This window comes from Oncorhynchus kisutch, linkage group LG12 (genome assembly GCF_002021735.2).
Source record: "Oncorhynchus kisutch isolate 150728-3 linkage group LG12, Okis_V2, whole genome shotgun sequence".
Lineage (NCBI taxonomy): Eukaryota > Metazoa > Chordata > Actinopteri > Salmoniformes > Salmonidae > Oncorhynchus > Oncorhynchus kisutch.
In genome coordinates this window covers 23,342,414-23,354,555 of record NC_034185.2, presented here as the reverse complement: position 1 = coordinate 23,354,555, position 12,142 = coordinate 23,342,414, and the positions used below count along the sequence as shown (strand labels likewise).

General features: G+C 41.1%; 1 protein-coding gene across 1 annotated transcript in view; it reads left to right on the top strand.

The window, feature by feature from the left end:
• Positions 1-1,335: 1,335 nt before the first annotated feature.
• LOC109900248 (solute carrier family 35 member F1) overlaps positions 1,336-12,142 on the top strand; it is a 143,504-nt gene continuing 132,697 nt past the window's right edge. Inside the window, exon 1 of the mRNA XM_020495937.2 lies at positions 1,336-1,820. Within this exon, the coding sequence (XP_020351526.1) occupies positions 1,696-1,820 (125 nt within the window). The 5' untranslated portion in view covers positions 1,336-1,695. The remainder of the gene's footprint in view (positions 1,821-12,142) is intronic.

Below are 12,142 nucleotides of genomic sequence, written 5' to 3'. Positions count from 1 at the left end.
AACATAATGTGTTGTTCACCTGTCATCGTTCATGGCCTCATAATGATGTGTGTGTGACAGGCTGACGGATCCACATGGTGTTCCAGGCTAGAAAACCCCCCACAGTTCTCCAGAACATAGGGACTGCTGTGCTGAGCCATTAAAAAGGCTTAAATAGAGGCTGTAGTAAGCCATCTGACACGGTGTAACATGGCCATTTGAATGACAATAATGACCCCCGATGATTCAACAGTATCTAGATTCTCATACACTGTGCTGCTGTAGAATTACATCAGAGAGAAGAGGCCCTTTCCTCCCATTGCTGCTCAGATTACATTTCATCATTCATAATTTCATTATTCATGGAACACGCTGTTTTTCTCCCTGTAAACATTGTGATTGTCACATTGTGAGTGACTCATGTGGTTTCCACCGGAAGATTGACAGCTCCAAAACAAGCCTGTCTTGACTGTCTGTGAAAATGTCCCTGTGTGGGCAGAGAAGCAGAGAGATAAAAAAAAATTACTAGGTTATGTTGAGGTGTCTTTCTGACTAGAGGAAGCAAAGCTCAGCTCACTGTTTTTAGTTGTGCTTAAGTCTCATCACCACTAACCCATCTTTTGTTTGTGACAGCTTTCCTTGACATCTGATCTTGTGACAGCTAGCTTCGGTAGTAGGGAGGGCGGCAACACGAGACTATGCAACAGCTAACTTGACTTCAAGGTAGAGAGATTTTAAGGTTTGGTGAATAAAGTAGACATATTCAAAGGCATTGGAAACATTGCTGTGATTCAACTGATATGGATGACATTTAATTTTAATTTTTAATTTTACCTTTATTTAACCAGGCAAGTCAGTTAAGAACACATTCTTATTTTCAATGACGGCCTGGGAACAGTGGGTTAACTGCCTGTTCAGGGGCAGAACGACAGATTTGTACCTTGTCAGCTCAGGGGTTTAAACTCACAACCTTCCAGTTACTAGTCCAACGCTCTAACCACTAGGCTACCCTGCCACCCCGACATGACATTTATTTGAATGAATATACAAATATTTCCTTTCTTTTATCCATTAAAATAGAATCATTAGGTTATATCCATATGGAATATTCAGTCAGTTTTGAAACTGAAAAAGTAAAAATAGGTTTACATTTCCATAATGCTTATTTTCGCCAATGAACACCTGCATTGCTTATCTGTTATAACCCCACACCAGACTATTTGTAGGGACTATGTATATAGAGCACAACTATCCGCTTTATCTGCAGGCTATTTACATTGCTGTATTCCAACAGTAGACCGAAATCAGTGTTTTTTTCCCCTCGGGTTCAACAGCACTAACTGTGGTGAATGCACTCTCCCTGCTGGCTAATAAAGGTAGTTCACGTCCCTTCCAAAACCAGTCGCCTCTCATAATCACCGCACAGTCTGAAGTAGGCATTCAGAAAATGCACACTGACGAACCGGGGTACCTCTGCAAACATTTCATTAGGGTACAGGTGCATCTTTCATAACTCCCCGCGTGTGTGGCCAACACACATTCTTCACTTTTTGTAAATATAGCAGCGTCATCATCTTCACCTGTGTGAACCATGGAATGAATGCTGAGGTTGTCCATCGCGCGCACCGATAATCGGATCTAGTCCCTCGTGGAGTATCCGAGACCTACGTCCTCTCCTTGCACGGAGCAGAATGCACCCTGGTTTCTGGTCGTTACATGTTTAGTTCAGAGATGATATCCTCGCAGCAGAATCATGTTGTCAACACCATTGAGACCATGCCTCCTGAAACCATCACGGCATCGCCGACCCTGGTTCAAAGGATAAGAAAAGTGTTTAGCAGGTAAGAATGAGAAATGTTAGGCTACTCCCAACTTGACTGGACCAAATGTGATAAAATGCATACAATTCGAGCATAGGCTATGTATAATTATTCGTTTTTAATTTTACATCAAACACTTGACATAGCGTATTATTGTTGCTTCATTCGTTTCTTTTGTAAAGCACCACTTGCCAAGTTTAAATTCAGTGCACGTTTATCAAAACGTCATTTTCTGAAATAGCGGAGCAATTGGTCAGCGCAAGAAAAACATATTTCAGCAGTGTGTGAATGCAATTTTACATTAGCCTACATTGTCGTATTTCAATAAATATTGAAATGCTGTTTTTGGTTATGTGTTTTTGATATTTGTATGGAAACAATAGTGTTGTAGCATGAAGATTCAGCAATCATCAACCACCTGCATAAATCACAATTACCTAAAGTAGTAGCCTAGTGGTTCCCAAATTGTGATTTCCAGTTGGGTCGCGCGGGTAGTCCATTCATAGGCGCTGTCTTCTGCCCTTGGGAGTACTGTTATCTTTTGGCCAGGGAACGCATCTTTTTGCCGGGAGGCTTGGACTGAACTTTAAGCATTACTTGGGGGTACGGTTTTGGAAACATACCTATATTTCACATCAGCAATAAATAATTTTCAAAAATCTAAAGGTTAAATTACTGCACACTGTTAAAACGGAGCATTGGGATTGTCGTTCACATGGTCCCACCTGTATAGCTGATAATCTTATAATGCAGAATGCCTTGTTAATGCCTTGGTCCGTTGTATTATTTTTGCATTGCAACTAAAACTTAAAAAATAATAATTTGTATACATTTTCGAGATGAAAAAAACAACACTTTCAGTGTAAACTTAACCTCCTGAGACGGTCCTGAGACGGTCCACGGCCCAGAGCCTCCGGCGACAATCCACGCACCGGTTCCTCCGGTGACGATCCACGGTCCGGTTCCTCCGGCGACGATCCACGGTCCGGTTCCTCCGGCGACGATCCACGGTCCGGTTCCTCCGGCGACGATCCACGGTCCGGTTCCTCCTGCGACGATCCACGGTCCGGTTCCTTCTGCGACGATCCACGGTCCGGTTCCTTCGGTGACGATCCACGGTCCGGTTCCTCCAGCGATGAGCCACGGTCCGGTTCCTCCGGCGACGAGCCACGGTCCGGTTCCTCCGGCGACGATCCACAGTCCGGAGTCCTCGGCGACGATCCACGGTCCAGTTCCTCCTGGCGACGATCCACGGTCCGGTTTCACGGAAGCGGAGGGATCAGCAAGCGGAGCGGGGTCTACGCCCCGAACCGGCGCCGCACCGAGGTTAGATGCCCACCCGGACCCTCCCTCTTAGTCAGGTTTTGCGGCCGGAGTCCGCACCTTTGGGTGGGGGGGGGGCCCTGACCGCCCTGACCTTAGAGAGCCTGTTTATTTCTCTATTTGGTTAGGTCAGGGTGTGATTTGGGTGGGCATTCTAGTTTTCTATTTCTTTGTTGGTCGGGTATGGTTCCCAATCAGAGGCAGCTGTCTGTTGTTTTCTCTGATTGGGAATCATACTTAGGCAGCCTGTTTTCCACCTGAGTTTGTGGGATCTTGTTACTGTGTAGCCTGCAGAACGTTACATTCGTTTATCTTTTGTTGTTTTTTGGTGTTCGTCTAAAATAAAGAAAGATGTACACTTTCCACGCTGCGCTTTGGTCTCATTCCGACGACGGACGTAACGTTCTGCCCCTGAACGAGGCAGTTAACCCACCATTCCTAGGCCGTCATTGAAAATAAGAATGTGTTCTTAACTGACGTGCCTAGTTAAATAAAGATTAAATAGAGGTGTGTAAAAAAAATAATAATAATTGGCAAAATCGGTGTCTAAAAATACCAATTTCTTTATGAAAACTTGAAATCGGCCCTAATTAAGTGCCCATTCCGATTAATCGGTCGACCTCTAGTTGAATAGTTTTCGGGTCACTTTCCTTGTTTTTTTTCGGGTCACAAATTTCCTTGTTTTTAAAAGAAATTACACTTTTTTTGGTCCATTAAAATAACATCAAATTGTTCAGAAATACAGTGTAGACATTGTTAATGTTGTAAATGACTGTTGTACCTTGAATGGAATACCTACATAGGCATACAGAGTTTCATTTATCAGCAATCATCACTTCTGTCTTCCAATGGCACATTGTTTTAGCTAATCCAAGTTTATAATTTTAAAAGGCTAATTGATCATTAGAAAACCCTTTTGCAATTATGTTAGCACAGCTGAAAACTGTTGTGCTGAGTAAAGAAGCAATAAAACTGGCCTTTAGACTAGTTGAGTATCTGGGAGAATCAGCATTTGTGGGTTCGATTACAGGCTCAAAAGGCTAGAAACAAAGAACTTTCTTCTGAAACTTGTCAGTCTAATTCTTGTTCTGAGAAATGAAGGTGAGAAATTGCCAAGAAACTGAAGATCTCGTACAACGCGGTGTACTTCTCCCTTCACAGAACAGCGCAAACTGGCTCTAACCAGAATAGAATGAGGAGTGGGCGACCCCGGTGCACATCTGATCAAGAGGACAAGAACATTAGAGTGTCTAGTTTGAGAAACATACCTCTCACAAGTCCTCAACTGGCAGCTTCATTAAATAGTAGCTGCAAAACACCAGTCTCAACATCAACAGTGAAGACGTGACTCCGGGATGCTGGCCTTCTAGGCAGAGTTGCAAAGAAAAAGCCATATCTCAGACTGGCTAATAAAAATAAAAGATGGTAAAAAGAACACAGACACTGGAACTCTGCCTAGAAGGCCAGCATTTACAATGACGGCCTAGACCGGCCAAACCCGGACCATGCTGGGCCAATTGTGCGCCGCCCTATTGGACTCCCAATCACGACCGGTTGTGATACAGCCTGGATTCAAACCAGGGTGTCTGTAGTGATGCCTCTAGCACTGAGATGCAGTACCTTAGACCGCTGCACCACTTGGGAGCACCTATATGGGTCTTACAGCAAAGCCTATCCAAACCAGTTGGAGACTCATTAATTGAAAACAAGGGTTTACTTGAGTCATCCAAACCCCAGGATCAGAGTTGTTAAATGAATACTCAGTTTCTTTTATTTATTCCTCTCTCTGCTAAGATTTATTTTGGATCAACTGTGTGTGTGTGTGTGTGTGTTTGCCAGTGCCATATCACCTTAAGAAGTGTGTTTGTGTGTACACTCTATACTCAAGCAAGTGGTGCTTTGTGTTGGTTCCTCTCTTGTGGAATGTCTGTGGCATGTGCTTGTGTATCTGCTTACTGTGTGTGCCTCTGAGCCTCAGACAGGGGTAATGGAGGTCCAGCTGCGACAGTGATAGGGCACAGTGGAGGATGACAGCTGGTGGTCTTGCCTTGGTCTGTCTACTCTCTACTTTCTCCTTGCCATCTGCTGCTCCTCTTCATCCCTAGAACTCCCATATAGCCAGAGTACAATGTCCCGCAAGGTGTAGTCTGTGCAGGCCCAGATCGGGCTGCCCACCCGGCTGCTTTGGGGCTGTTGTCCTGGAGGGAGAAAATTCCACTCTTCACTGTGAAAGTGACTCGCTGTTGTTTTTGTTATCAGGATGGGCTGGCTGCCTCAAAGAATCAGGCTTCAAGGTTTCTGTGACCAGCTGGAAGTTACTGTACTGAATTGTCCAAGAATACAATAATACTCTTTCTATGCCAAGAGATATGAAAAAGGCCATATCTGAAATGGCTGGATGGATGCAGATGAATGTGCTTCTGATGGAATGGAGCATCCTTCTATCAGGGTTGTGAAGTGTTGTGTTTGCGGAAGCTTGGATTAGCTGATGCCATGACGGAATATCAGAAAAGGGAGTCTGCTACACCACTAGATAGACTCACCGATGAGTCTATCAACTACTCCCCATCATCTCTCTAACCTTTTACCTATAGGCTAATGGCAGCTTCAGGATCTATTTTTTTTGATAAGGCTAAATGTTTACATGCAAATCAATATTTGAAACAAAAACATTCATCAGGTAGTGTAATGTAGTGAGCAGGTAAACAATAGCTTTGTAAACTGCATTACCGGTATATAAATGATGTAAAGATGTACTCTATCCTAAAGAGGAATGGTGGACAATTACAAGCAATACAGGTTTCGGAACTGCTTTTCTGTGTAGTTTTATTGTTTTGCAGCCTGTCACAGACTAACTTGAGGGAATTCATCAACATAACAACAGAGAACAGAGTAGCACCATTGCACCAAACTTGATTTCTGTCCCTCCACTTTATTCAGTCGAAGCAGATCTTTGGCTCTGTGGTAATTTCCCACAACAATGTGTTTACTGCAATGATCCATCTTTTTTTGCAGCTTTTGAGCTTTTCTTGGCTGCCTGACACACTTTCTATTTTTTATTAAATATTACAAGGACTGTAATAACATTCATTGCTTGCATGGTGGGTTGTAAGATGAATGAAAAGAGACATGTCCTCTGAATCCATTAGCTTATGGGTCATTTTTGTCCCGCCTGGCCTCAGGGCATAAACAAGACACATTTTATGCTTCACTGTAGAAAATGGAGGCTCCGTCTCCTTCAATGGAGCTCTTTTATTTCAATTACCAACCTTGTTGCGTTCTCTCACCTCATAAGATGTATTTCTTTGACTATCTTGCAATGGTGCAACTGGGCAATGTACACTGAGTATAACAAGCATTAGGGCCACCTCCCTAATATTGAGTTGCAAGCCCCCTTTTGCCCTCAGAACAGACTCAGTTCATCAGGGCATGGACTCTACAAGGTGTCGAAAGCCCATGTTGAGTCAAATGCTTCCCACAGTTGTGCCAAGTTGTCTGGATATCCTTAGGGTCGTGGACCATTCTTGATACACACAGGAAACTGTTGAGTCAAAAACCCAGCAGTGTTGCAGTTCTTGACACAAACCGGTGCAACTGGCACCTACTACCATACCCTGTTCAAAGGCACTTAAATCTTTAGTCTTGCCCAATCAACTTCTGAAAGACATACATACAAAATCCAAGGCTTAAAAATCCTTTAACCAGTCTCCTCTCCTTTTATCTACACTAATTGAAGTGGATTTAACAAGTGACATCAATAAGGGATCATAGCTTTCACCTTGATTCACCTAGTCAGTCTGTCATGGAAAGAGCAGGTGTCCTTAATGTTTTGTATACTCAGTGTATATCTATAATGACAGTACTTTAGGCTGAGATCGATAACACACAGGATTGAGAGTGATCTAATCAGTTATAATATAGTAGTAAGGACAGATTCTGCCAAGCATAGGATCTCTTTTACTCATTAGTTGTTGTCATTCAACCTAGTGAAAGTCAAGCAGATGGAGCACTTGAATAGGGAGGTTCATCGTTTCAACTCCTGAAAATAGCTCCTGAGCAAATTTTAGGCAATGGCTAAAATTCTGCAGCTGGAAATACAAACTTGCTCCACCTCTTCACACAACAATAATTAAACATGGATCAAGAAATGTGTTTGCTGAAGCAAAAACATTTTTTCCCCCGGTTCCTGTATTGCAAAAGAAAAGGCTGTTTGATAGAAATAGCTAGAAATTAACGGTGACTTTGAAAATGTAATGGTTATTTTCATGGCTTTTAAACCAATGTTTTTTTGGCAGGTGGTAATGTGTGATTGAGGCTCCAATAGGAGGGTTCCACTGCCAGGCAACCTGGGGTATAATACATGGAATTTGGGTGGCTGTCTGAGGAAACGGCAGGCGGCGAGCATTGTTCTGGTGCATCCAAGCCATTCACATGGCTAGGCAACACTTCCTGGGTCTCACAGCACAACTTTGTTCCTCTTTCCTATGGCAGCATGACTAGGCACTGAACAGCTGAAGATAAAATGGTTAGAATGTCTGGAACTATTAGATTCTGGGGTTCCCTTTATCTGGCCCTTTAAGATGGAAGACTGGTGCTTGTTTGAATCAAATACTTTCAAATATAAATTGATAACATTTTGTGAAATATTTGAAATACTTAACTCAGCATGATATAGATAGTCATACAGAGCTTGGTCTAACAAACAATTCTAGTCACTGTCTCTGCAAGCAGATCATCAATACTAAAGCTCTTTGCTGAGCCATGGTTGAATGTCACTTGCAGTTTTGGAGTTTAATTTCGGAGTGTAATTTCAATGTGAGTCAGGTCAAAGAGCCTTCCATGGTTCATGAGAGTCACTCTGACGTCAAATGGAACAAAATGACAAAATGTTCACTCTGAGCAAAAGTTGAAACTGAAAATGGGGTATCCAGTCCAAGCAGGGTTAACCTTTGGCAAGTCTCAGATGGACAATGTCCTGTTTGTGTTTAGTTTAATACTGGAAAATGCTGCATTAGGGTGATTTTTGAGATTTTCACAAAATGTAATTAAAGGGTCCTTGTTAAAGGGGCAGTGCAGTTTCAAAATGTGACTTCCTGTTTTTTGAATGATATTTCCAATAACACTGAAATTGTAAAAATGATAATAATGCTATTTTTGTGTCATTTCAGCCTGTTCAGGTGAGATGGTGTTTTTGGCCCAGATCATGGCTCACAATCTGATGTGATTATTCTGACCAATGACCAGTCATCTTTTATTTGCATATGTATCCTCCTTCTTTGAAGGGGTAAGCGGGGTAGGCTCTAAAGGAGGCATATTCAACTCTTACCCTACAAGCTTTTTTTTGGTTCTACCTGATAATTAATATTATCCACCTGGTGTCCCAGGTCTATATCAGTCCCTGATTAGAGGGGAACAATGAAAAACCACAGTGGAACTGGCTTCGAGGTCCAGAGTTGAGTTTAAGGGCTCTAGACGATCCTGTCCGCCAAGCAGGGCTAAGTATGTAAATATATTTACATTTGTATCAACAAGTCTACACTATCAGAATGAGCATTTCAATGGCAAAAGGAGGCTCAGAGAAATAAACAAACAGTGATTTATTAGACATACAGTGATTTTAAAAAGTGCATGGGTGCTTTAACATATATTTAAAATGTGAATCTTAAAGCATGATTTAGAAATAATTAATTGTAAATTTGAATATTCGTGATATTTTTGCCTTACCCAGGTCCCCTTTAAAGAGATTCTGTGGTACTTTTGTATACTTTTTAGCCAGTAATTCTGAAAGTAGCGCTCACAAGCCAAAAGTAGTCCCTGAAAATTATTTATTAAGTCACATGTGCCAATATGTGCACCACGTCATTGCTCTCTCTCACTCTGCTCTGTGGGCGTCTTGCTAGCTGTCACTCAAATGGCAAGGGGCTGAAGCTAGAACTTGAATTGCTAGGGGTCTGGCCCACATGAGGGAAAAGTCTACATGATGAGATCATTATGGATGATATTTTTATTTGTCAAATGTCAGTCAAGCATGGATCATTATGTCAACAGGATAAGACCCTCTATTTATTGGAAAGGAGCATCAAGCTCATTACCGTGCACGTTTACTTCCCTGTGAAGTTCATCATAATTTATCGTAGTGGGAGGACCACACCATATCATTGTGTGACTCCAAGTTTACTTTGATATGATGGATATTCTATCAATATTTCCACTGCCAGTTCTCGCATAATTCATTTTACAGACACAAAAAGATCTCACCATGTTGAACGAACAAATGATCTGTCTTCCTGTTTCTATCTTCCTGTTTCTATGACAGCTGTTGTGATTTTTTTTACTGTATGACTTTACTCACATGAAAACTGTGGATGGAAATGTGGATATTGACACATCCAGGCCAAAGCCAGAGGTTTAAAATAGACTTACTAGTCACCAAAGTTCGGAAGCATTTCTTTAAGACTCCATGTTTTATCTGTAGGTGCTACAAAGCAAAACTTTGTGTCATATGAAGACTTACCGCTTGCTCTGTAGGCCTATGAATAGTATTTTGATGTCAATAATCATTTTCGGACATTCATTTACTAATATTGAAAATATAAACCTGAATATTGAAAATATAAATGTTTTGATTTGGCTAATATTTCAGTTGAACATAATATACTCTACGGGCATATCAAAGTTCCAGAGTGGGATCTCTGCTACTTTTTAGCGTTAAGATCCAATTTGTAAACATTACCAACAGAGTGACGGTGAAATGGATTCAAACTGGTGATTTGCTGGATTTGCAATGATATGCAGTAAGTGAAAGGAGGGCTGTGATTGTCATAGTAGACAATGTAACCAATGTCTATGTTTAAAATGGGCCACTCTGGAACTTTAATATATGCCCGTAGAGTAGATTATGTTCAACAATATATGAAAACGTTAGCCAAATATATTTTTACATATTTAAAATATTAATGTTAATATTTTTCAATATTCATAAATGAATGTAAGAAAATGGATATTGAAATCAAAATTCTATGTTTTCTTTGTAGCATTCACCGATGTAACAATGGTCACGCCATTGTCAGTTTGTTAAATGAAGGATGATGTCTGCCATTTACATCTGCATTTGTCTCTGAAAATAACCTTGTTGTCAGCCATGCCCCTTTACAAGAGTTAATTGACTGTACAGTGCATTCGTAAAGTATTCAGACCCCTTGACTTTAAAAAAATGTTGTTACATTACAGCCTTTTGCTAAAATGGATTAAAAAGTTTTTTTCCCCCGTCATCAATCCACACACAATACCCCATAATGACAAAGCAAAAACAGATTTTTAGAAAGTTTTGCAAATGTATTAAAAATGAAAAACCAAAATATAACATTTACATACACTGCCGTTCAAAAGTTTGGGGTCACTTAGAAATGTCCTTGTTTTTGAAAGAAAAGCACATTTTTTGTCCATTAAAATGTACATCAAATTGATCAGAAATACAGTGTAGACATTGTTAATGTTGTAAATGACTATTGTAGCTAGAAACGGCCAATTTTTTTAATGGAATAACTACATAGGCATAAAGAGGCCCATTATCAGCAACCATCACTCCTGTGTTCCAATGGCACGTTGTGTTAGCTAATCCAAGTTCGTCATTTTAAAAGGCTAATTGATCATTAGAAAACCCTTTTGCCATTATGTTAGCAATTAAAGAAGCAATAAAACTGGCCTTCTTTTGACTAGTTGAGTATCTGGAGCATCAGCATTTGTGGGTTCGATTACAGGTTCAAAATGGCCAGAAACAAAGAACTTTCTTCTGAATCTCGTCTCTCTATTCTTGTTCTGAGAAATGAAGGCTATCCCATGCAAGAAATTACCAATAAACTGAAGATCCCGTACAGCTGGCTCTAACCAGAATAGAACGAGTGGGAGGCCCTGGGACACAACGGAGCAAGAGGACGAGTACATTAGAGTGTCTAGTTTGAAAAACGGAAGCCTCACAAGTCCTCAACTGACAGCTTCATTAAATAGTAGCCGCAAAATACCAGTCTCAACGTCAACAGTGAAGAGGTGACTCCGGGGTGCTGGCCTTCTAGGCAGAGTTCGTCTCTCGAGTGTCTGTGTTCTTTTGCCCATCTTAATCTTTTCTTTTTATTGGCCAGTCTGAGATATGGTTTTTTCTTTGCAACTCTGCCTAGAATGCCAGCATTCAGAGCCTAATGTGAAGAGTGTTGCCTCTTCACTGTTCACTAAAGAAGCTTCTAAGTGACCCCCTGAGAAACATGATGGTAGGAAGCTAAGGCAGTTATTTAACAAAACAAGTAAAAAATGAATCCAAGATTGTTTTGATGTGGTAATATTCTGATAATCAGACATTGCAGTGCATTTCAACACTGCTGTATCGGATGCCTTGCAAATAGCTTGGGTCTTTGGCTCAGTGAACTGGTGCTTTTTTCCCCAGTGGGGTAATTCTGCTTTTGTTCTGTTTCGCACCAATGGAATCAGGCGATATTTTCTGTTTGGAATTTCAGCCCCTGCACATTTAAAAAGCATTCCTGCAGGAAACTCTTTTAAAACGACCCTTAAACAAGGCAACGGTAAATATTTAGTCCCCATGAATGATGCAGTGCCCCCCCCCCTCCCCATGGGCCAATTAGTGACAACAATTCAAACTCGACTGTACTGACAGTAACAAAACGTGCCCGTTGCAGCACCACCGATATGAATGTTCTTGCATGTTGAGTTTTTACAGTGTTTGCAACATGTATACCAAATGTTGTTACAATATAAGTTACAATCTGTAACTGACTGATATGAATGTATATGTCAGAACACGTGAATGTTTATTGATCATGGAGGCCATGTTGTTTTGGGTACTAGTCTGGAAAATATTGTGTTGAGATCTTTGTCCATAGATGCTACATATCAAGTTTTGGTCATTTGGTTGCAGAGAACTAGCGATTTAAGTGTTTTTCGCAAAATTAAAGATGGCGGGAAAATCCATCATGGCGGACTTTATGGGTCCCTGAGGAAAAGGTTTTCCT